The sequence below is a fragment of the Argiope bruennichi genome, chromosome 6, assembly GCF_947563725.1.
Source record: "Argiope bruennichi chromosome 6, qqArgBrue1.1, whole genome shotgun sequence".
Classification (NCBI taxonomy): Eukaryota; Metazoa; Arthropoda; class Arachnida; order Araneae; family Araneidae; genus Argiope; species Argiope bruennichi.
This window is the reverse complement of record NC_079156.1, coordinates 132225660-132252986: the sequence shown is the minus strand read 5'-3', so window position 1 is coordinate 132252986 and position 27327 is coordinate 132225660. Positions and strand designations below refer to the sequence as shown.

General features: G+C 32.0%; 1 protein-coding gene across 1 annotated transcript; it reads right to left on the bottom strand.

The window, feature by feature from the left end:
• Nucleotides 1-114: 114 nt before the first annotated feature.
• Nucleotides 115-25815, bottom strand: LOC129972070 (myosin-14-like). Its single transcript, XM_056086051.1, has 10 exons — nt 25780-25815; nt 23523-23779; nt 16250-16521; nt 14537-14690; nt 13683-13950; nt 12221-12337; nt 11421-11585; nt 7133-7257; nt 4639-4739; nt 115-3593 (listed from the first exon to the last, which is right to left on the bottom strand). Exons 1-10 carry the CDS (start codon nt 25813-25815, stop codon nt 3577-3579), a joined length of 1512 nt encoding a protein of 503 aa, XP_055942026.1. The 3' UTR covers nt 115-3576.
• Nucleotides 25816-27327: the final 1512 nt, after the last annotated feature.

Below are 27327 nucleotides of genomic sequence, written 5' to 3'. Positions count from 1 at the left end.
TTATTTATATAATATCATTTGATTCATTTTTTTAATACTTTAAACAAATTTGATTGTTATTTTTCAGAAATATCAATTTATTCAGTTAATGATTCATCAATACTTCACATTGAAATTGATATTTCACTTTTGTTAATACAAGATGAAGCATGAACAAACAAATACAATTGTTCAGGTCCTTAATTATTACATCAGTAATTTCATTTCTGAGCACATATAATGATATGAACTATTTACTCATCTGTGTAACAGGCATCAAAATGCACACAAATATGCCATATACAATAATATGAGCACATATAATGATATATGCTCATATTATTGTATGAGCACATATTATTTCTGAGCACATATAATGATACGAACTATTTACTTATCAATGTAACAGGCATCAAAATGCACACAAATATATGCCAGATACAATAATCTTATATCCTTAAAATGTTTTGAAAGTTGCACATTTTATTTCTAAGGTTTCTGCATTGAATAAAATTGTTGAAATTTTCTGTACAATAAATCTCTTTTGTGATGAAAAAGATATGCAGTATTTTATATGAAACTTTATGAAAAGCAATGGAACTTCACTTAACTAGCATAATTTGTTTCTGAATTTTAATTGTATTGAAATATTCTTTTTGCAAAAATGTTTTTTTTTTTCTTCTTTAGGAATGAATATAAAATAAAATGATTCATTCCATTCCGAAAAATATACTCAAATAACTTTATAATTACTGCTCATTCTCAGATTCAGAACATTTTTGCAAATACTTCAGGAGGTGCTTATTTCGTCAAAAAGGGAGTTTGAGGAAAGATGTAAGGAGGAGATGTTTACATTTAGAAATAGGGTGAACTCAGATTAATTGAGGAATTAGGAAATGTAATAACTGCATACGTTTCTGAGTACCACCTCTTAGTGAAGTGAAATTGTCAAAAACTGTTAGTCTTGGGATTCTGAAACCAAGGGTGTATAGTTTATTGTGTATAATGTGTGTTTTCTTTTACAAGAAAATTGTCTACAGGCATTTGTCTTGAACTACACTTCAAAATTTTGTGAAAATTGGACTCATTATTATCTGATAGGATGATGCTTCTCACTGAACGATGCAATAATTTTGCACGTTTTCAGCAATTCCCTTATTTCACTGAAAGGCTTTTGCTGTGTTAAAGTTATTATTTTCCCTCCTCTTGGCCTAATTTCATTCACAACTTTTTATTGTGATGCAGAATGCAATTCCATATGCTCTTCCTTAGTTCTGATTATGTTCTTCCACCAGCTCATTGTTGTTGTTTTTCACCTCTAATCGCATAATCATGCCCAGAGAAAATATTGTTGATTAAAATTTCTCAGACACATGCTGAAACCTCCCATTCGACAATGCTGTTTGGCCAAAGCTTCTTCCATAAAGAAATAAAGTGTTTCTTAAAACAAGCATTTTGATAACCGAGATACAATTCAATCCTACATGTGACGTCATCATGTCTTCTTGTTATCATTCTGCGATACATCGCTCGTTTTAGAGAGTCAATTTTTATACATTTTTTTTGTCCTTTATGCGAATTCTTCATTATGGGAAATGCTCACTAAGTGAGATATAACTGTATTTAATTGAGTTAAATAGATATACGAAAAAAAGAAAGCAAGTGTGACACAAGAATTTGATACACATAATAAATATTCTAACGAAACTTGTTCTAACATGGTGGGGACTAAATGGCTCAGTGATAAAATGCTATGAATTGAAAGCGACAATTCTCAAGTTCGTATCTGACTACAGACAAATTGCCTAAAAATTTGCATATTTTTTATATTGATTTACTTTCTGTTATTTCTCGTTTGTTCTAGAATGTTCTAATAATTTCTGTATCTTTAGAAATCTGAAAGATTCGAGTCCTTTCGTCTTGTAGATAAAAACAGATGTAAGGTTTGGTTCCTCGAAAAAAGTCTCTAGTTGAGATTAGCAAGTGTGATCTTTGACTTTAGCTAAGACAGTTCATCTACTCAACAATTTAATGTTCTATTAATATAAACAGAGCCAAGAATCATCACATGAAATACATAAAACTTGTCCAGACAACCATACTGTTGTAAGACATAACTTTTTTTTGGGGGGGGGGAGGGGAAATCATGCTAATAAAGTATGATGTCATGTTGTGCATTGGAAATAAGTTTTATTGAAATAATTAGAAATTACGGAGCAGTTTGTCAGTGCAACCACGCTGATCACCAGATCGGGATTCTTTCGTTATGGGAATAGTGGATGAAGTTATGCAATTAAACTCTAGTTAATGAAAGGGACATTTGCTTTTCTGTATGCTACTTTTTCTCTGGCAGCGCAAACTTATCTTACAATATTTTTACCATATTGTTTAATATTCCCAATATTTTGTAAATGTCATAAAATATCACGATAATATTTTTGACTACCTTGCATTATTGACTCGAAACTGTAATACATCCTCTGTAGGCAGCGGTAATGTTTAATATTTTCCTATTCAAAGCTTCCTGTTTCTAATAAGTAGAAATTACAGAATATCTGTACAGAATATCTTTTATTATATCTTTAATTACAGAATATCTTTTATATATTACAGAATATCTTTTTTTTTTTCCTGACTTTCCTGAAACCGGAAAACACATTTGTGGCATCACATTTGTCTGTGAACTTAATTCAAAAACAATTTGAGCTAGATGGGCGAAATTTGGAATGTGGACTGAATACAGATTTCTATCAAATTTCAACGAAATCCATGCATGGAAGATCATCTGTGTATCCAATTGCAAGTGCACTATCTACAAAACGCATAGCTAGATGTATCAAATTTAGTTCTCAATTTCAACATTTAAATTGCAGATTGTTATCAAATTTTGAAACAAATCCTTGAAAGGAATGTCTATTTGTTGATTTGTGCATTCATTTCTATGCAAACACGATAACTCCAAAAAACAACTCTAGATAAATGTCATTTGTCAATGCGATCTCATTTCTGGAATTTTAGTTTTGTATCAAATTTTGGTAGATAAAAAGGTGCCTAACTCGGTCTTTTTCTTTATACTATGAAGTACAAAACCTTCATGTACAGGTATGTGAAATAAAAAATTTGAGTTCTCATGATTTTCACGGTCATGCCCGAGGTGCACTATTTTATAGGAAGGACGGAGATAATATCTTTATTAGAGTGTGTGGGAAAATTTCGAGGAGACTAGTCTCTCTAGTCGTGGAAGCCATGCGTCACGGAAAAGCAGTTATTTGATGAATTTTTATGCATTCCAATTGACGATCCTTCTTTTGAATCGATCCTTTCTGTTCGATCCTCCTTCCTATGGAAACATCCGACCTGAAGCATGAAAAGCATTATTTGATGGGGGGGGGTAATAATGTGCTGACAATTTTACAATATTTTTCATTTCAGGTCTTAAAACCTAACTCATTCAATGAATAGGTAGAGTGCGCTACAAGTAAAAAAAGAATGAATGTTCTAAATTCCAAAGGTGAAGGATGAATGGATTTTTCATTTTTTTTTCTGCCGGAGAAGACATCTGTTGATTGCCTGGATACTTCTGTTGACTAAACCAGACTACAATCCTGATGTTACTGATGGAAGAAAAAGAATATTATTATTTTTCACAGAAACGCTTTTAGAATTAAAAGCAAAAACAAAGTGAAACTCTCTAAGTATATGTAAAGTAAAGATTTCATATTTCATGAGTTCAAAAAATTCTAAAATATTCTTTTTAAACTTGGAGAATTTTAAAATACAGAAAGCCGTCTTTGGCGACTATTTTGTTAGCTCAGATTATCTTGTTAGATTGTCACATAATTTATAGAATGTATTTTTTAAAATGACTGTGTTATTCGATATGATTGAAATATATGAATTCAATTGAATCAGCTTACTGCAAATTAAAAAGTTTTATAAATTGCAAAATAAAATAAATGAAAATCCTATTACGGAATTAATGATTGGCAAAAACACACAGTTGAATGTTTTGATGGATGAGTTTCAATCATAGCATTTTAAAACATTGTTCCACATAATGCATTAAATTGAATAAAAATAATATTAAAATTAAGGGCGAAATTCTATGGAAATGAACTTGATATCATTAAAAAAATATTTTTTGAGTCTTAAGATGTTATAAAGCATGTTTTTGTATGATAATTGTTTTGGAAGATAAAGATATTAATTTTCTTTGGCAAGTCATAACTATTATTAATTTGGCGACGATTAAGTCTATTTTTGGACTCGATTAAACTTTCTGTTCGAAACCTACTTGATTTTTTTAATATTTTCTTTTTTCTGATTAAATGTCCTTTTTGATGACTCGGCGAAAATTTCCAGAACATTTCTAATATTAATAATAATAATAATATATATATATATATATATATATATATATATATATATATATATATATATATATATATTAATAATGACATAACTTTCTATTTCGAATACAAGAGAGTAAAATGAATGCTTATAAAGAAAAGTTCTACAGACATTTTATTCGTACTTTAATCTTTTTCAAAGACTCGTAATCTCGGTTTTAAACCCTGAGACTAGGCAATTATTCATTGCAACATACAGATCCCTAATCTTATGTTTCATTCAGTATAACATAGTGGAAATCTTACTTACGAATAGATCCGGTCCTAACCGAACCTTCATGGAATTCTCTGGGGCTGTCTCTTGGAACCAGACCTAGGAGACCCTTTATGTATGGAACTCCACGTTCGCCTCTGTAAGATTAACAATTATATCATATAAAGATGTTTGTTTGCACATGTGAAGACATTTTGTTCAACTTTCAATTTAGTTAAAAAAATATTATAAAAAGGTGCCTTGTTTTCGGATACTTTTAACGAATTTATTGCAACCTGGTAGCTGCTCAGGAGGTTGGATGACACACTTAAAGGTTGGAGGGAGGGATGGATAAGCAGGGATAGCGCAAGTGGAAGCATTATGTCTCATTCTGTGTTTAATTTCTTCATATAGAGAGGAAAATCGAGTAGGCACTTTGAGTCTTTTTGATACAAAATTTGATACATCTCTATAATTTTGGTGATCTATAATTTTGTACAAAATTTGACACATACTAATATATTTCCAAAATTCATTCATCTAACTCTGCGCTTTTCTTATTAAATTATTGTTGTTTCATGCGCATAAATAAATAGATCGAAAGACAGTCAATTCTTTGCTGATGTAATAAAATTTCGGAACATAAAGCATAGGTGTTTTTCTTTTTCAAAATTTAATAGACCTGCAATTGGGATAAATAGATTATATGTTCAAATTTCTACCTGTTCATTCGTTGCGTTTTGAATTATTGTGATATCACACTCATAAATAGAGAGATAAGCTTCGTTTTAACAGATTCCGCTTTGGTATAAAAGTCACACCTCATTTGGTGTACCAGCACAGAATAAAAGACTTTAATATGAAATATGATTTGTCAATTTCATTCCATTTCTCTATTTTTGTGTTTATAAGCAAAATTTTAAAAATGTGTTTAGAATTAAAAGAGGTTTAAATTGGGGAGATTAATCAATACCTAGCGGACAGATTTTCTTACGAATAAATTACATTCTTTTCGCATTCTTTATATACAATAAAGAAAAAATAAAATAAAGTGACAGCTAAAAATAATGAGAAAGAATCTTGGATGAAATGAATTCTTCCCTTCTGTAAATAAAATAGAATAGAGGTCGCAAAATATAATATACCAACCTTATCCATGCCATGATAAATCTTTATTTTTGAGAATCAAGTACTGTTATGTACTTCGCCTATCCCCTTCCTAGCCAATAATACCTCCACTCGAAGAAGTTTTTATTAATAATGATAAAGGCTTAAATTAAATTAAAAGACAAATGAATCGAATTAATCAAATAATATTAATATGATTAATTTTTTATTTCATATTTTATTCCATTTTTATTATAGTATTGATACCAAGTCAAAACGTACGGAAACAACGAAATAATTTCGCATTCATTTATAATTTAAAACTAATAATTACTCGTCACGGTAATCAACTATCTAAATGAAAGACAATTGCAATGCAGTCTTTGAGTTTACTTCAAAGAATTGAGTTTCATCGAAATAAAGACAAATGCAATAAATGTAATAAAATTGCAAATAAAAATAGATTCAATCGCTTTCTGGAACTGCATTTTCATTTCAATACTTGTTGTTAATAACCGCGCAAGACGAATATGATATTTCAGCAAGTTATATATTCATGAAATGCATTCAATGATTTTTCTTTAACGGAACGTTCATCATCTTCTTTCACAGCTTTCAAAGTTGTATAATTTTCTTTTTATCCTTTTTGACCCTGCAGCTATAACCTACTGCTTATTTAAACAGTGTGATGAAAATAAAGTGGGAAAGACATCGGAAGACGCTCCTGTACTATCCATCGCTGTGATTATCACTCAAATTGTTCGATGCCTGACATTAAAATTTGATAAGGGGATTTTAACATTAGGTAAACAAAACCGAGGTCAATGAGCTGGTAAAAATTCAAATGAGAAATGGTAGTGGTTTTGTAAACAAAATATCAACAGGAAACCGAAAACTTATTCTATTTTACGTAAAGAGACATAGTTTGTTTGTGATAACAAAATTCAGGAAATAATAATAATAATAATAAAATTGTTTGCAAACTAAGGCTGCTAGAAATGAGGTCAGATATAAAAAAAGAGCAGGACACATACAAAAATGAAAACAAAATACAAATACAAATAAGTGCTACGAATACAAAAATAGTGGGATGTAAATATAAATGTATATATTACTACTCTTGGAAAGAGAGTTTTTTAAATCTGAACAGATCTTGATTGTCTTCGAGATGACGAATCATTCTCTAAATTTTCCTCCTGGATCCTTGGGAAGAGGCAACACTTCCATAAATAACAGCAACACAATATTATAACTTATTATTTTTGTTTTAATTCTTTATGTTTTAGGTTGTTTATTATCAGATAAGGAAATCATGCTACAGGTTGAGAACCTTTGAAGCGAAGCATCGAATAACTCAGTGTTATTTCCTTTTCATTAAAACGTTTTAAAACGTTATTTCATTTCTTCTGATACTTTAATAATTTCATGTTTTCGAGCTACTCACCTGAAATCTCTCTCGGATTCTGGCTCACCCTCCGCCTTTGTTGTCTCCAGGAGAATGGTGGACATCTTCTCCAGGAATTCCGACTGTTCTGAAGTGGTCGAGGAGGAAATTGTTGACTCTCGGGTCTAAAATATGTGGAAAAACTAAATAATCGTTTGTTCTTTTTTTTTCATTGGTTATTTATTTAATGTTTCAGAGTGGCACGATATAAGTTTATTCAGGTCTGTTAAAATTATTTATTTCATGAGTGACAAATATTACATTTCCACAAATCAAATCTCTCTTTTTTTTTCAGCTATAAATTTTTTAAGGTACTTGCATTATAAGCCTTATTCCCAGAGTAAGAACTATTTGTTAAGATAATATGTAATTTTACTGCTAAATGATTAGTCGAACTGCAGTAGCGATTGCAGTTCGACTAATAATTGTCGTGGTTATGAAGAATTAGAATCGTTAGCCTAGATTTAAAGGATATAGATTTAATAGATTTAAAGGATATAGATTTAATAGATTTAAAGGATATAGATTTAATAGATTTAAAGGATATACTATTTTGATACTATGTTATGATGGGTGAAAAAAGGAAATATATTTTCCTTCAAGTGAAAGAAAGGAAAACTCCAGAATCTTACAGTTTTCTGTAAAAAGAAAATATTGAATGTTAGAAAGGTTCGAAATTGGTGAGAAAACTGCAACAACAACATTTACCAGTGAGAGTGAAAAATACGGAAATCTGAACGTGCGCATCATCTCGGAAACTAATATATTGTTACAAAACTGTATTGTTGTTTCCCAGCACGATTAGTTCAATTACTGGAAAGACCGTTTTACGATCAACTCTGTTGGATGCTGATCGCATGCCGGATAAATGATCCCAGGGCTTGGCGAATATTTGGCGATTTGGTGACGAATTTAGAAACTTTGGTGACAAAATAGATAATAACTACGAATAGAAACCGAGATTTTCTTGATTGTCCCAGAACATTCTCTCATTCATTCTCTACCCTGTTCCTGGAGCTATAAAATACCGGTAGTCCAAGCCGAAGACAGTCGGGTATAGAGTCGTTGTAGAGGTTTTGGAGTCATATAGCGAGTTAATGGTGGAATAGTTGGATCAATCCAGCGAAACGTAAGCATGGGGTGGAGCTTAAGTGATTGGTGAATTGAGCTGTGTGCCGAATCCTGGAAATTATTATAGAAACAGCATCGAGTAGTGTGTAGAATAGCCAATCATGTAGTAGTGAGTCAGCAGTTGAATACAGATAAAGTAAGGAGACAGTGGAGAATTGCAGAGGTTTGGAGAGACCATAGAGAGTAGGTACGTATATTCCTTCCTTCCGGTGAATTCTGTTTGGCCGCTTTGTGTGTTGTAATTGTTGTTAGCTCCGATTACTACTTCTGGGCTGCTGTATATTACTTGTGTGCGTCCCGGCTGTTTATTTTTTTGTCGGTGTCTTCATGTTAATAAAAGTCGTGGTTTGTTACTTAGGCCTGTTGATTGAGTTATACTATACACGTACTACGATTGAACATGTTGATTTTACAGACTTATCAGTAAGCTCTGTAATAATATCATGAATTGGTTGCCGATCTGGGGGATTCATTGCGGAGCCCATGAACTTGAAGTTCTTAAACTGTAAATCTTGTAATGTTGAGAGAATAATACCAAACAGCTGCAGTTACAGTTAAGACAGTGATTGTAGATGAAAATTAAAACTTTAAAATACATAACAAAAATGAAGAATTTGGAGATGAGCTGTGAATAAATCAATATATAAAAAAAGGGACAAGAAGAATTTTAAAAAGGATAAAAGTTTAATAAAACGGAAGTTCGGCAAAATCGGCTCGAGGAAGGTGTCATGCCTGGCAAACCAAGAAAGCAAAGTTGCTTGCTCACAGGTCTAATATTGTTGGGAGAATTTAAAACATTATACTGGAGCGATGCCTTCCTTCAATAATATGAACTTTTTAATTTTTATTATTATTAACATTTATGCTGTACGTTTTATTTGGTGTGTTCCTTTTTTAATCAATTCACTTGCAAACAGGTTCTTATATTTTTATACTACTTTTTATACTTTCTATCCCCTGTTCTACTGTTAAAATGAATGCAATTCATACTCAAATTGCTCTTGCATCTGCATACTTGATTTACACTTAAAGTTTGTAATTGAGATTTTCGGATATCTTACATGGAATTCATATTCAAATCAGTGGAAGTGGACTTTTTAAAATTTCCTCGCATTCTCTCTGATAAAGGTGTAATCCCAGAGTACGCCTTGCATTGCCTTGACGTACAATAGCTGTTTGTAGAAAGCAAAGTTGCTTGCTCACAGTTCTAATATTGTTGGGAGAATTTAAAACATTATACTGGAGCGATGGCTTCCTTCAATAATATAAACTATGTTTTTTTTTTAAACATTTATGCTGTACGTTTTATCTGGTATGTTCCTTTTTATAATGAATTTACTTGCAAACAACACGCTATAAAGGTTGGTTATTATACTTTCAAACTCATGTTCTACTGCTAAAATGAATGCAATTCATATTCAAATTGCTCTTACACCTGCAAGTTTGCTCATATTCAATTGCTCTTGCACTGAAAGTTTGTAATTGAGACTCTCGGACATCTTACATGCAATTTATATTCAAACCAGTCGAAGTGGTCTTCTTAAAATTTCTTCGCATTCTCTGTCATAAAGGTGTAATCCCAGAATACCTATGCGTTGCATTGCATTGGCGTACAATAGCTACAAAATATTTACCTTTGGTGTGACTTTAATATTTTTACCGAATCTATTACGTAATCCTTGGCAAGTATTTTGAAATTTAATTCCTGGCATGCAGTTAATAGCATCCTAAAATCGAAATTCTGTTTGAGACATGTTTTTCACAACCTATTGAAACAAAAGTTTGACTTAGAACGACATTTGTAGTCACACAATCATAAACCAAATTTCTCATATTTAAGTCACTGTGTTTTTGAGTTCTCACGATTACATCATCCTAAAGGTCCAGACCACCCACAGACAGTCAGTCCCTTGTTGACTTTGACTCAAAATAGGATAGGTGTCTGCACTATAGATTGAAGTCTGTGTACTGAATTTTATCCATCTAGCTTCCTTTTTTTCTGTAATTATCGTGTTAACTTGTATTCGAACAGCCGAATCAGCAGACTTACTCTCAATGGGTTTTGCTCAGAAGTTGAAAGAAATCAACAAATATGATGTAAAGACACTATGCCGAATTTCATCCGTTTAGCTCAAAGTATTTTTGAGTTACCTTTTTCACAGACAGACGTAATGCCAAAAAATGTGTTTTTCGAACACGGGTAGATCTAAAACGTGGAGATACGTCATAATCTAGAGTTCGAATTTTTTTGACGATTACACTATTTCCTCTGCTCTTCGTATACGAGGAAGTAAAAGATAAAAATTGATCGGATTTACCGTGATGGAGTTCTTGGTCTCCATTCATTTTTTTAGTAGAGGTGACTGGTTTAAAGCCAGTGGAAGTGATCTCCTCAAAACTTTCCCGCATATTCTTTAATAAACTTGTCATGCCTTATATAGCAATACTCTACCATACTTACAAAATATTAACTTTTCGCTGAAATTTAGCATTTTTAATGAATTTATCTCGCTCTCCTTGGAGAATTATTTGGCGATTAATCCCTGACATGTATTAATAGTACCGAAAAAATGAATTTGTAGTTTAGAGATGTTTTTGTCAACTGATTGAAAACAAAATTTGGTACAAAGCTGCACTTGTAGCCACAAAATTCCATACCAAATTTAATATATTTAAATCAGTGAGCTTTTGAAGTATCGCGTTTATACGTTTCTGGAAATACAAACCGACAAACGGTCAACCCATAGTTGGATTTTGCTCAAAATGTGACAGGTGTTTACAGTATGGATGTGAAATAAGTGAACCGAATTTTATTCCTCTAGCTCCCTTCGTTTTGTAGTTATCGTGTTAAATGATATTCGTACCAGTCAGACAAACGGACTTTCTCTGAACAGATTTTTATCAAAATTTGATAGAAATATACAAAGTTGTGTAAAGACCGTCTTTGCCATAAAGGTCGGCATACTAAATTTAAACCGTCTTGCTGAAAATAATTTTGAGTTATCTTTGTCACAGACAGACAGACGGACATTTTCAAAAAAAGTGTTTTTTGAATTCTGGGAGGTCTAAAATGCGGATATAGCGAAAATCTGGAGTTTGAACTTTTGATTACTGTATTTTCTCTATACTACATATATGGCAAAGTAAACCAAGTTACCTTGGCTTTTCTACCAAGTACCATCTCTGCCACCTGCGCCATGCTGAGCAGTTTCTCTCGCAGCATTTTCTTTTTCTTTTCTTCCTCGTCCAGAGTCCTTTTGTATTTTACCTGGTCCTTTGCGATCAATTTCAGCTCTTTCTTTATATCTTTTTTGTGAAATACCTGCAAGAAAAAAAAAGGAAAGAGCATGTTTGAAATTTTATGCATTGCTTTTAAATAACATATCTGTAAATACTGGCAGTGTATTTTGAAATAAATCAAGGCCACGGTGACCTGTTGGTAAGATTTTGGCTTCGGAACCGGTGGGTTTCAGGTTCGAGACCCCATTCCACCGAAGAATTGACGTCTAAGCGGGTTTGGTGCACTTTAAATCCGTCCAGGTCAAACATCCTCTCGCTAATGTGATATTGAAGCTTGCAGAAGGTGTTCCCGCTCGGGTGTCGTCCTCATTATCTGGTCAGGGTTCAAAATTAGTCCGTCCCAAAACAGCCCAAGTGCTGCTTTAAAACGGGACGTTAATATAACTAAACTACACTTGAAATAAATCAAGCCTCTTTTTTTTTAATCGAAATTGATTTCTGGAAAATTATGAGAATTAGACATACGCACGCACAAAAACAACAACAACCGAATTACTCTCTCGATCTAGGAGGAAAAAACGGATGATATGATCGGACAGATGAGATTGCTAATGGTGATACAGCAATCATCCCAACACTATCTTTTAACTTCTTCTGGACTATCAACATAATCTTTGATACAAACATTTCCTTCGTCAGGTATAAATTGTTTCTTACTTCATTTTCCAGTTCTTTGATGAGGGCTTCGAATTCTTCTCGTCGGTTAACTACAGGCTCTCTGTCATCTTCTTCTATTGTTTCATGATGCATTTTGCCAACAGCTGTCAAAATTTCCTTAAAAGAAAAATATTTTACAAATTCATTGAAAAGATTCCATGCAAGACCTAATTTCATTTTATAATCTTAAATAAGGTGCATTGAAAATTTTTTTGTCGTTTTCAAATAATAAATATCAAAAATTAACATATACATATTTGCCAATTTGAAAATGCTTAGAGTATCATCAAATTTCGACATGTTAGCTAAATTTTGCATTTTCTGCCCATTTCACTTATTTAGTTAACATACTATTCAAATTCCTTCCATACTTTCTTGAAGATATCTGACAATATGTCATTTATAATCTTCTAAATTTGCTTGCTTAACGAAACCCTTAAAAAAAGCACGAAAAATCAAAACAAAATTAAGATTTGGTCATGATTAAAATGCCACATTATAATCTATTTTTATATCCGATCGAACGATTATGAGCTTTTCGTTATGTTAAAAAAATTGTCGATGACGCTTATATGAAATTCCGTATTGCTTTAACAAAGAAATGTCATTTTCAGTCTAAAACCAATTTTCAACATTTTGAGTTACATATGCTTATTGACAGAATTTGAGAAGAAAAATTGACCGAAATTTTTAAAGTATATCATTTACACAATGGTGGTTTTACTTGTTTTATAGATTTAACCAAATACCGAGACCATTCTCCATATATGATTAAAATTAAATTTTAAATGATTCCATCGAAACTTATTATTTTTCAAGTGTAAGACATCTTGTGCAAGAAATAGTTACGCAAGATAAAAAAAATAGCAACATTATGAAAACTGTTTTAATTGCTTTAATTACATGTGAGTATAATTATTTGAAGTTTGCACCAATTTGCTATTTATGTTGTAGGTGGAGTATCCCTCAAAACCTTTATATTTCTGGACTTTTCCTCTTTTTTTTTGTCAATACTTCAAAAATAATTCATTCAACAAAACATTTTACCATGCATAAATTAAAGTAAATTAAATTATCAGTTGAATAAATACCTTATTTTTAAAATTTCTCAAAGTGATATATGCACATCGCGAATTGAAAAATATTATCTTCCTTTTTATTGCAAAAATTAAATATTGGGAATTTTTGACTTCATTATTGTAAAGTAAAATATATCATGAAAAATACCAGTATTTTAGATTATTACAACATCAAATCCTGGATCAGTCGAAACATTTGAGGTGTTTAAGCGTACTTTATTTTTAGATATATAAGAAATGCTACCTTATTTTTTATGCAAGTAAAGATTTAAAAAAAAATCATGTATTGTCTACTTACAATTCCCTGAATTTGTCACCATATTAGCACTCCATACTTTTAATTAATTATGAAATAATAACTATAAGATGCAAAAATGACTTACCTGTCTAGCTACTTCAGCTCTAGCTGCAAGGGCTTTTGCTAGTGACACTTCCACTTGCATCTCTCTGTGCAGGGCGTCTCTCTGCTCTCGTAATTTCTTCTTTTTGTCCCGTAGCTGCAGGGAGAGCTGCACTACTTTTCGGTAACGCCCCTGTGTCTCCACAATGCTCCTCTGGCGCTCGCTGAGGGACGCGAACTGCTGGGCGCGCGACAGTTCCCACACGCTTTCAGACAATGCACGAACGCAAGGTACCAGAGTGGCATGTAACCTGTTTGAAGCAGAAAATACGTGATTCATTAAATTGTTTGGGGATCACCCAATTTACACAGCAAACAAACAAGAAATTATTTATCTGTCCCCCCATCGAAAGTGCTCCATTTCTCCCACCGGGGGCACCTCAGACTTGGGGATGAAGTGGCTCTGGTAAGGTGGTTGGTTCTGGCCACCTAGAAATGGTGTTTCCCCTATGATGAAGGGACGTGCCTCCGACGGCAGATCTTTTACCATGGCCAGTGATAGGTCTGAGGACTCGACCTTAGTTCCCGCTAATACTGTCGTGGCATAAGGTAATTTAGATTTATCCGTGTGCCTTCGGGTAGGTTGGTATGGATGTCTATGGTTAACGCCTCTCTTTTTTAAGTTATAAAAAAGTGGTTTAAGACGCACCTCTTAGTTTAGAATTTGGATAAGATGACAAGGACGACTGAGCAGTATCTTTCAATCAATTGTTTTCATCAAGCAATCATTAAATAAGATTTATAAACCATGTCACGCTTTTACTTAGTTAATAACTACAATAACAAAAAAGGAAATTTTAAACTTTTTAATGGAACCAATGCATTTTTAATGCTTACCTTTCATATTTGGCCCTCATTTCTTCTCGGGCTTTTAGCATCGCCTCCTCATGCCTTTTGTCTAAGGCACTCACTTCTTTCTCTGCTTCTTGTATTTTCTTGACAAGACGGTCTCTCTCGTAACGTTTTCCTTCCAGAATAAGCAATTTTGTCTCTTGAAAAAAAGCAAAAACAATTCTTATTACAATAGAATGTTTACTGAATTATCCAAATGATGAATCCGGTCTGAAGACTTTCTCAAGGGTCACCCTCAGGCAGGTCTCATTCATATTTTAATGATATTTGTTGGTTTTATGATTGAGTGGTCTTTTGTAGTTTGTGTTCGTTCTATTGTGGTTTTGCTTGAATTTGGAAGTAATAATTTACTTGATATTGTATCATTTATTGTTTTTTATTTTTGTGATACTGGTTTTATCTCTAAGGCCTCAATTTCTAGGTATTTTCGGGTCACGAGGGGTCAATATTTTTGGACGAAAATCAGACCCCTCACAGAAAAAATCCCTAGTTTGAATCCCTGCCTGAAGGTGACCCTTGAAAAAGTCCAGGCCGAATTCTTTCTTTCTTTCTTTTTGATTCTTTTTGCATTAATATTTATTTGTAATTTGGTTAAGTTCATCTGTGTTTTAGTGGTAGCAGCATTAGCGCTCTCTAAATACATTGTATCTTTTATTAGTTTGGGTCAGAAAAAAATTATTTTTAATTAAATTTCCTAATGATTGTATTTTTGATTAATTTTTTTTACTGAATTATAGTTTTTCACCTTTTAATTAGCTAAGTTCCATGAAAGTGATTTTCATTGCTATGTTATATGCATTAACAAATGAATTGCTTATGTGATGAGTAAGTTGTGCTTCCATATTACTGAACTTGCCAACAAGGTTAATATTGTCTAAATATCAAATGTGAAATCTATCTGGGAATAGCAAATTCTTTAGCACGTCTAATTAACCAAACAACGAGACTTCTTATAAATTCCATCAAGATTTTTTTGAACTCTTTCCATTCTCGGTGTTCTTTCTGTTATAAAAATTTTTGCAATGGCCATCTATGTTTGATTATTAGATTCTTTGAGACTTTAAATATATACAATACTTAATCTTAAGGATAAACAGGATAGTAAAATATTGATTAGTAATTATTAATTGGAAGCATTAATTAATGATAAATAAAGATAATTTATTGTACATCATAAAATGAGTCGAGTTTGATCTTACTGACAGCAGACAGTAAAAGTCAGTTTTTTTAGGGGGGGGAGAGGAGGTTACCACCAACTGGTGTCTTAATTATATGTGGGAATATATCAGCATGATTTTCTTGCACACAAATGGAACTTCCTGATATTTCAGTAAAGATTAGTAGTCGTTTTGTTGCCACCAGATAATGATTAAGTCATGAACTATGTCTTTACTGTCCTTTACTTACTGCATGTAACTGTACACTAAACATCATGATAACACATTTTCAACCCATTTGCCTCATCATGCCAAGTTCAATTCACTTTATAAGGTGGTTTTTTTCAAAGGGTTTTTAAAATATTCCAATTAAAGATAGCCTTTGAGCTATCTTTGTTTGCTCATGTTGAAGAAATAAATAGTCCACCCATCTCATTGCCTGCGTTTCTGCAGCCTTAAAATTAATGTAAAGGATGTTATTTGGGATTGAAACCCATAAAGTAAGTAACGCTGGAGTATACAACAGAAAGGGAACGCTTACGCAATAAAACCACGTTCCTAGTGAGGGTTTCCTCTTCTAATGCCCTCTGCTGGCTCCTTTGTCGCTCCTCCGTCTTGGCGTCCTGATCGGCTTTTTCTATGCTGAGGGCGAGCTCCCTCTTGCGCTGCTGCCGCTCGAGGATTTGGTTCACCAGCCTCTTCACGTTCCTCCTGGCCACGAAAACTACATCTTCGCACTCCCCTTTCTCAGCCTCATACAGTTCTTTGGCGCAACGAGTTTCTTCTGTCAGCTGTTTATACCGTTCCTCTGTTCTGCAACAGGAAGGGAAAAACCTCTACAGCGTCATATTCATTTTCTCACATACTTTGTTATATAGAGTAAATATGTATTTGGAAATTTTTTTTGTTTGAATCTTAAAAAAAAATAGTTCCTCCTCTATTCAAACGTTCCTGAGGGTTAAAAGACCGTTTTGCCCCCATGTCTGTCTCTGAACATGATAATCAACCAGCGTGAATGGTCTCCCTAAAACTTTCTTTCATATTCTCTAATAAAGGTGTTATCCCAGATAACTCCTCTCATGGCATTGGTGTGCAATAGTTACCAAATATTTACCTTTGGCGTTAATTTAGCATTTTTACTGAATATATCGTGTTATTCTTGGCGAATTTTTGCGTTTTGGGGGCATTTTCCCCAAAAGACTGAAATTAAAATCTCACACAGAACTTGATTCAGAGCATTTTATTAAGATTGCGCAACTAAATATATTTAATTAAATCTCTTTTTGTGCATTATTAATACTTCACTGTTCTATAGTTTCTTACTATATGGGTATTTAGGATTAAGAAAAATATTTTCATTCTAATTCTGAAATACGTGTGCAACCGAAATGGATATGAGAGTGGGGTAATGCTTTTAAAAGATTTGTTATTGAAAAAAATTAAAAATACACATTTAGTTTAAAATATTTAGCAAGAGAGTGATGTAATCTTCAAAAATTTGAATCTATTAAAAATTTGGTATCGCTTTTAAATATATTGAATTGGATAAATATATTTAAATAAATTCGTTGCACTGCCAAAGACAGTGTACGAATTCAAAATTCTTTATCATTGAACTTAAAATCAAACTCTTTATCTTCAGAAAAAAAAAAAAAAATGGAAAAATTTATCCAAAGGCTTCTTATCCATAGCTATACAAGTTCGCTGAATTCTGTTTTCCAACTTCTTTTTTCATATACTTTATAGGAAGAGCAAGAAAAACGAGTTTTTGGATTTTCCTTCGTCTTATCCAAAGATGAATCATTAGTCATTTGATATCAAAAATGAAATGTGTAATCGGAATTTATGATGCAGCTTTGACTTTCAAAAGTGAGGTTTAACTTTCAGATACCAACGTTTAATGCGCCTTAGCGACTTCACAAAGGGACTTAGATTGTATCTGGCTCCTTCTTGTTTTAAGAAGAAAATAAAATCAGCTCTGTAAGAGAAAAATAAGAATTTGTAATTTTTAGTTTGAAATAAGCTATACGGTTGCGCAGTTGCTGGTTTAGGAACGCAATGGAGAATGAAAGACGCAATTTTCAAAGAATTAATAACTTTAATCACATGATCGTTGTTAATATTTCAGCTTACTTGAAATGCTCATTTGATTGATGTGCCGATACCGAATGTTTGAATTGGAGAGAATTTTTGACCTTCGACATTTTTTTAACCTGTAAATGGAGACAGGAATTTCCTCACGCGGTCAGAGACATGGAGTCAAAAAGATTTCCTCGTAATTTTTCTTTTTTGTCTTTTATAAACAGCATTGGAATTTATTTTCAAAACACAATATACTCTAAAAATCATGTAATTACCAAAAATATTAAAAAATATATTATTATTAAAGAAAAGTATATTAAGAAAAATTATAAGAAATATTATAAGAAAAACCTAAATAATCTTTTGATGAGTACTTACTTCGTTTAATTATTACGGGATGACACTAAAGTTAGGATTTAACTAATAAAAATTAAGAATACAATACAGATTGCAATGCGAAATATGTAGAAATTAACTGGTGCGTTATATGTATTTTTCCTCTCACAGTTTCAGAGATGTGGAGTCAATGATTCCGTAAATAGCAAGAAAACTTTAAAAAAGAATAACTCAGTTATGGGCATGCGTTCAAACTTGGACTTCTGCCAATATACTGCTAAAAGTACTACTTGAAGGTACTGATGAGATGACTGTATTCAAGGACAATAAAACACACTTTAATCACAGCTAAAAAAAAACTTTGAGTCATTTTGACTCCCGTCTCCAGTTATGGGTTAATACAATCTAGTGCAATTTATAAAAAGTTTCGTAGTATAATCTAGAGAATTGAGTATATATTTGAATCTCTTTCCCTTAATTAGATTTAATTGAAAATTTGACATAGATTTACAACTTTAGTTTAAAGATCAGATTCTCAATTTTATTTATCAAGTTCGTTTCTTTCATATAATAAAATTTCTCTTTTTAACTACTGTTCTTCTGAAAATCATATACGAATAGACATCCAGACAACCAGTCAGTTGAATGAGATTTTAGATTTGTTTTGATCAAACTATACTCTTGTCCGTAAATTAAGGATAATGCAAATTCAGGAAAAGAAGGAGTTAGAAGCAAAACAAATGTGACTTATTTGTAAAGCCTAATTATTAAACAAAATGTAAAGAGCAAAAAAGATGCTATATGTTTGATATCATTAATAAAAATTGCGATTTTTTGCTCCCTGGAGCAAATTACAAAAAAATCCTATTTACAAAAACCAATATTACATGGTTGGTATGATGGTTATACATAGTATGTCTCCCAGACGATGCAATACAGTCCGTCCAACGCCTAGACATGCTGAGTATCAAATTATCGATCTGATCTTGGGGAATATTACACCACTCATCAAGCAATGCTCTCCGAAGTTCCGGTAGATATATAGGAGGTGGTTGCCTGGCTGCACCTAGTCGGCTAAGCATGTCCCACCCATGCTCTACTGGATTCAAGTCCGGTGAGAATGTTGGCCAATCCATACGGGTGATATCCTCAGATCGAAGACATTCGTTTACGATGTTTGCACGGGGAGGACGGGCTTTGTCATCCATAAACACGCATTCTGCGCCCATGGCGCCCCGAAACAAACACACATGTTGGTCCAAAATGACGTCCCAATATATTTGGCCTGCCAAGGTTCCAATTTGAACATGCAGGTCAGTTCTGGAACCCAGAATAATTCCTCCCAAACGAGCAATACTGCACCACCTTAACGGTGTCGTTCAATGATGTTCTCTTGGTGGTAATGATGTTCAATGATGTTCTCTTGGTGGTAATGATGTTCAATGATGTTCTCTTGGCGGTAATGATGTTCAATGATGACCCGGATCAATGATGTACGCTTGGTGTTACCTGGCGCTCTCCATATGAAAGCTCGGCGAGAATCAGACTGCAAGCTAAACCTGGACTCGTCGGAAGACATCACACAAGCCCACTTTTGGGGTGTCCACAATGAATGCTCTCTACTCCAGGTTAACCGCAGGCGACAGTGAGTTGCAGTAAGTGGAACACATCTGACATGCCTACGAGAATATAGACCAATCTGCCCTAAGCGTCTGTACACGGTCTGCCTTGAAACTGCCGTACCAGTGGCTGAAGAGCGCTGACGAGACAAGTCTGATGCTGCGCTTCGTCTGTTTCTTTTGGAAGTAACTGCCAAATACCGGTCCTCATTCGGCATTGTAACTCGGGGGGGACCTGTGCTGTAACATCTACTCACTTTACCATCATCTTGGAATCGTTGCCAAAGCTTGGAGATGGCACTCTGCGCAATTCCAAGTTCCTCGGACCTCTACCACGTAAAAAATCATCCAAATGTGTCCTTTGTGTCATAACTATGCGGTTATTGCACTGAAAGGCTTATAAAACGTTTGCGAACAATTTTACTTCTTTGCCTGTATTCCTTATATATTACCCTTTGATACTCTCGTCATTATAAGGTACTATCGGCGTCATCTGGTGGGTTCCTGCAATTTGAATATGATTTTTGAAGATGTGTCTAGTCATTTTACGGCTGATATATGTATTTTAGAGTTCGATTTCCGAGTGACTCGGAATTATCCTTAATTTATGCACATGAGTCTATATGCCAAATTGCATTTATATATCTCTTTGTATTTTTAATTTAGGGACGACCAAAAAGAAGGATTTCTATCATTTTGAAAAATCCATTCTCTTTTTCAACTTAATAATACATACATAAAAATTTAGCTGTAAAGATCAATCCACAAATTTCATTAATTCAGTTTTCCAGCTAGATTGATGAAATCCAGCTTTTGAGTAACTATACTCATAGAAAGATAGAAAGATCGAATGGCTGATAGATATAATTTCAAAAATAATTTTTTTCAGATTCGGGGAGACTTGAAAACTGGAGATTCATTAAATTCTTGAGATCTAATATTTTGACGATTATGATGCTATTTTTTTTTTAAAAAATATTTTTTCAATATAATGGTTTTTCTTAATGTATTCTTAATATATATTCTTTTTTAATATATTCCTTCTTAAAAAGAATGCATTAGAAGATGAAAATAGATTCTCAAAATTTATTAAGAACACTCTGATTGACTACCAAAAAAACTATCTAAATAGTTTCAATTATTCTAAATAGTTTCAATTAAAATATTCAAATAGTTCAATTAGATTTCATTCAATATTTTAAATAGTTCAACTAGTCTCTATATCAACTCTCTAAATAGTTTTAATTATTCAGTCATTAATAAAATTGAGAGAAGAAGCTCTTAATTAAGAAAATCCAAACTTGTAATGATATTTGGAAGTTGGTATTGCGTTCAAAAGTAATGTACTAGAGAAGAAATATCTACAATAACCATCTACATGTATAAAAGAAATCACCATGAAAGCAAAGAATTAATAATAAATTTAATTAGAAAACATTTCCAATAATAAACTTTTATTAGGTAATAAAAGGCAATTTTTTAAATTTTAACTATTTCATTCTCTTTCGTTTTGAGATTTATTATTCTTCAAAGCGCTACAACAAGATAGTATGTTATAGAACTGTTATGGAATCAAAATTTAATTAATTAATCGTTAACTGATAATTATATTCTAAAAGACATTATAATAGGGTATTTTCATTCAGAATACACAAGTGTATAAAATCTGAATCTTTTAACGCACCAGGAAGTGAGTGAAATATCTATTTCAAAATTCTTCTTTACAAGTACGAAATTAGTTAAATTAAATAAAAGAATTTTTTTAAAAAAGTAACTGTTCAGAATGATAAAAAAACAACAACAAAAAATCATAATATATTATATCATAGTTATTTTGTGATAACTTTTATGGCATAGAAAAGGAATATAGCTAATGCTAACATATTATGTGCATCTTATCTCCTGTACCACATATGTATAAAAAATAGAGTCTCCATTTTAAAAATTATTCTACACTATCTATTGTGATTCAAGGCTGAAGAGTTTTAGAGGACGAATTACTCGCTCCCTTTTGACTACAAATGAAGGCTCATAAGACATTTTCTTTTTTTTTCTCTCCTCTTTTTTTGACAGTACAGGAAGAAACATTACTGTCGACTATAAGCATTCGGCAGTGACGTCATCAGTTTATTTGTTTGAAACGTAATATTGTTACTTGTTGGCTGGAATAATACAAGTAGTCCTAGGAGATCTGACCATTACATTTTTTATAGTTATTCACGCAATTGTTTGGTGCACTCTTAGATTATATTATTATATTTGAAAAAAATATCATAATTTCTTATTATTGTTTTTTTAAGTGAATTTTTTGTGTAAGAGTATGATAAAGTATAGCATAAAAAAATATCAGAAATCCATATTTGCTACTGCATTGCTCATGTGCATACCGATTTCGGATTTCCTTTTTGTACTTAGGTGAATGAAATGGAAAGTTTAATATATGTGTTTGAAATAACCAGATGGAATATGTTTTGAATTTAAATACAACACACTACCGAGTATCCGATCTAAAATGGCGGAAGCCCAGACCGGATTACAAAACAGCCGGATAGGCCATAGTTCTATGAATTCATTTCTTTGCCCACTCATACCAGAAGACAAAGTTTTTACACCAAACTCACTGTTATAATACGTGTTGTCTCACTTCTTATTGAGTACTGAGCCCTCCATTTATCACAAACAGTTGCCGGTAACGTGTCGAATTAAAGTAGGATGTTCTGTACTGGCAGTTTATATATGTTTGTATAATGTACTGCAAGATTTCACGAATTTATTACAGTAAGTTCAAGCATATAAACTCCTCACATTTTAACATAAATTCTGTGATGCCTAATTTAAATGCAGGAAACAAACAAAACGTTAAAGTAAATCGTATGCCTAGTTCTTAAGAAAATTGACTGAAATCTTAGGGTGAAAAGGTCACCCTAAGATAAGAGTCAAAACTTACAGTTTTAAGGTTTTGAAAAAGTCCTTAAAGTACGGAAGCCGGATAGTCGCGAATCAGATACTCGGGTCTGTACTGTACTTGATGTCGAGTATGAGTTTCGGAATTCTTCCATTTTAATAAATGGGTTGAAATTCGATACATAAGTACAATTTTGTTGTTGGGACCACATACTTAATTTAATTTATCTAACTTGACGTGTTTTTGAATTTTCCTGCTCACATAAGCACAAACAGAAAGATTATAAGACAGTCAGTTGACTGATTGGGCTTAAAGTTTGATAGAGATCTTCAATTATAATGATAAAATCATATGCAAAAATTCATCTATATAGCTTGTTACCGGCTTGAGTCATTGTCATGTAGAAGGGAAGACAAATTTTTCTTAATGTTTGGTACGAAACTGAGCAATGTATAGTTGTTGTTTGGTTCAAAGTCCAATTATCAACAATCTTGGTGTCACGATTATATCCTTAATTCATTGATCTGTTTCGTTTCGTTTTTCAGCTATCGTGTTTAGGGATAGACAGAAAGATTAACGAATAGAACATAATCCCCATCCCCAATTTGTCTTTGAGGACTCATGGATATTCATCATCTAGGGATAGAATTTTTCGACAATTACAATACTGTTTTTGTGCACAGAAAAGAACATCCCTTAATCTTTTTCAAAAATTTCGACTTAGCAACTATTTATATCCGAATTTTACAAATTAGAAAATTTTTCCTTTGAATCTGTCCATCCCGTAGTGTTTTGAAATTGCCATTTTTTTTAGGGGAATGGTTAGTTGATAGAAATAGTTTGCTGCGAAGGTGTTTTGAAAATGCCCTCACTCTTTGAGTTGTTGTTCCAGTTCTTCGACCCTGGAATTCAGGATGTCCCTGGGGTTGCCCTCTGCTTCCGCGGATTCGATGAAGGTGCTCTCCCTCTTCGACCATTCTGATTTGAGGGTGCCGGTGCCTTCCAGGCTCTTTTGTTCCGAGCTGCTCTTCTGCTGAACAGAAAGGCTCTTCATACGACCAGCCCTTTTGCTCGTACGACTTTTGGGTTGTATTTCTTCATCTTTTGGAGTTTCCTTGGATTCCATCGTCTAAAACAAAAATGGCTCTTATTACTTACTTATTGCTGAATGGCAAGAGTGAACGTAAACAAATTATTTTACAAACGTTTCAGACTGCTTCATTGCTCCGCTTGATTCATTGTCCCGCTTATTAATGGAGTAACACACACACACACACTATACATACATACATATATATATATATATATATATATATATATATATATATATATATATATATATATATATATATATATATATATATATATATATATATATATATATATATATATATATATATATATATATATATATATATATATATATATATATATATATATATATATATAAATAAATAACTTTAATATATATATTGTATATATTAAAGATTTATATTTTGTATATATGAACAACTTTTGAATAAATCGCATTTTTGCAAGGGAATTTTTCTCATCATATATTTTTATTTATGATTTTTAACATTTTTTAAAAAAAATACTCGAGTTAAAAGAATAATATTTTTGGTTGCAAAATAATAGGTTAGGCACAATAGCGATGAGTTGGTGATTTTAAAGACAAAAGCAAACACCCAATATATTGTTAAAGAGGAATCTAAGGATTGTTAAAAAAGCTAATTTATTAAAAATTAAAAGCAAAAGCAAATTAAAATTAAATTATAATTAAATATTATATTATCATTTTTGAAAGGTTGCAACTTCAAAAATGGATTTTTTTTGTTATTATTTGTACAAATAATCAGCATAATCTTTAAAGAAAATGATTTTAGGTAAAGAAGTTTAACAAAAATATGGCAATAGATATATAAAATTATTAATATATTATCATGTAAAAAAATCAAAAAATGTATATTATCGCAATGCTAGACATTAAACAATTTTATGGCGAAAAGTTCTTTGCTTTTTTTTTTTAAATGTTAAGTTTATGAAAATATTTCTCTTAAAGTATTGGCTCAAAAGAAAAGAGCAGTTAATGTTAAACTACGTAAATATTTATTTAAAATTATTTAAATATTTATAAATTTTTTTAAAATTAATTATGGTGAAAATACAAATAAAGCAGTAAAAAAATACAGCTAAAATCGGTGTCAGAATTTAGTTGTTGTCCTGTTACTCATTAAACAGTTATTTCATTTGGAAGCAGGATAATATTTCTTCTCATTCTAAAGTCCCCATTCCTTTCGATGTTTTCATTGAACGAAAATGAAAACTTACAAGGCATTAAATACTGTTGCTCTTATTTCAAACCAAGATTGTAGTGATTATATTAATTTTAAAAAATCAGAAACATGCGGAAGTTAGTTTTATTTAAAAAGAATCTTCACTTTCATTTTTTTATTTTCTCTTCCAAATTTAAAATTCCGCGGAACACCTTCTTTTTTTAAAGTTATGGGGCAGATGAAAGTGATTAGATCCTTTTCGCCTTTTCATTAGTAAATTCATTATAAAGTTTTCTCCGAATTAAGCAGGAAAAAAAACAATATAAAAGCACAATTCCATCGCTTTTTGATGATAAATAAATTATTTCGATTTGAAATGAAAATAAAAAATTCTGAAATAAATCAAAAACTTTCCTAAATTTTTTTCAAAATTCAAAAAATTTTAAACCTTTACACTCTTTCCCCTAAAAAAAAAACAGGAAATGAAATAGAGTAGGGAAATGATTTAGATTTAAATAAAAAGTTCTTGAATTTTGTAGGAATAAAAACATGCAAGTATAATGCCAAATAGGCCGTCATTTCACTACAGTTAGGTTCTCTCTTAATTAATGCAAGAATCTTAAATACATTGAGCAAATTCTTCACATATTATTAAAGGGCATTAAAAGTCCTATCATCTTCAATTCTTCATTACGTTTCTTCATTTCAAAAATTATTCGGTAAAAGGCAATTTTTACGCGATCAAAATAAGAAAGACTATTCTGAAAGACAAGCAATCGTAGACTTCCTCCTTTGCAGGCTTCTTTTAGGACTAATTCAGATTTGCGCAATGTTATGCATCACATTGACTAACGTTCAAACCTCCAAGTGGCTGCATTAACAGCGCCATCTTTATAACCTTCAGACACCTTATAGTTTACATGATTTCTCTTGAAATTAAATATATATGGCAAATAAGAAATGCGAAGTGAAATAAAATCAAAAAGCTACAAGATTCTGGCAAACAGTCAAGCTGACTCCTCTTTACATAAAGCTGGATGAGAACAATGAATTCTGTCTCGTTGTGAATCCAGGATGTCGTTTGTGGACTTAAATAACTGTTTCAAACTGAATTTTCTTTAATTGTTGAATTTTTATTATTATTTATTACTAATTTTAGGATAGCAATATAGTTTTTTGGAGTAAGCAAGTATTGCAAGTGTATGCATCACAAGGTTTAAAAATCTTGCTTTTTAGACAAAATAAAATTGATAATGTTTCCTGAATGGCCTCTTTAAATAATCAATTTTAGATTATTCGAAGTATTTCATAGGATTTCATCTGCGCGTTCATGTTATTTGCTATTCTTTAAATAATTGTTAATTGCTTTTTACTACAGACACAAAAGATGGAATTTTAAAATACTTGAATTCTCCTCTGGATTGTTTGCACCTGGAGATCTATATAATGCTATTGGAGATATCACTATAACGTAACTATTCAGATGGGAAAATTCTTGAGTAACTTCCCTTCAACTTAGAGCATGATTGATTATAGTTAGCTAATGATAACTGCATTCTATCTCTCTTTTTTCCAACATCTGATTCTAGTTAAATTTCCGATTGAGGAGCAGCTATCTGCAAGGCCGATCTGGTTTCTGAAAGTGGCTCATCTTTGCTGAAATGGGCACGATTGACTTTTGACCACATTTTATAAAGTAGTTGAAGGTCAAATAAGGAAAGAGTTGACCTTTTGCCTAGATCCTATTTCATCAAGGGTAGTGAACTTCTAATTTCGATGATGTCCTTGAAATTAAATTTATTTTGCTTGTTATCTACTATGATCGAATAAAGCGTATCTTTAAAATACTGATCCAAAGATAAGAATTCTGCTCAAAGCGTTGGTTTAAAATATAAAATTCTACTCAAAGCTATTTGCTTGGATTGCTTCTATACTACATTCTAATGATATATCTTAATTTCATCCACCTAGTTATTTGCGTTTTTGAAATATCGTACACACATGGGCGTAGATGGAGGGGCAGATACAATTTCCATGCACAAATTTCATTCGAAATTGGACAGAAGTCTGTAATTTTTTGTACCAATGTCAAGTTTGTTGTATTCATGAGTTGTTATGACTATAAAAGATTCAGAACATTCCAAAAAGAATTTTCGAGACTTAATGGAAGTCATCCAAAGTCTCCAGGTCGAATTTTGTGACTTTTTTTCTTGCATGTTATATGCAAGGAAACAAAAAAGGGAACGCCTTTCTTAACAAAAGTTTACAAATCTAACAACTAATTAAAAATAGATCATAAAGTCATTTATTTTATCATAATTAATGTTAAGAAATGGATAAAAATGTAGTTTTGTGTTTGTTAAAATTTCGTATTTTAAAACATTGTCACGTCGCGTATCCA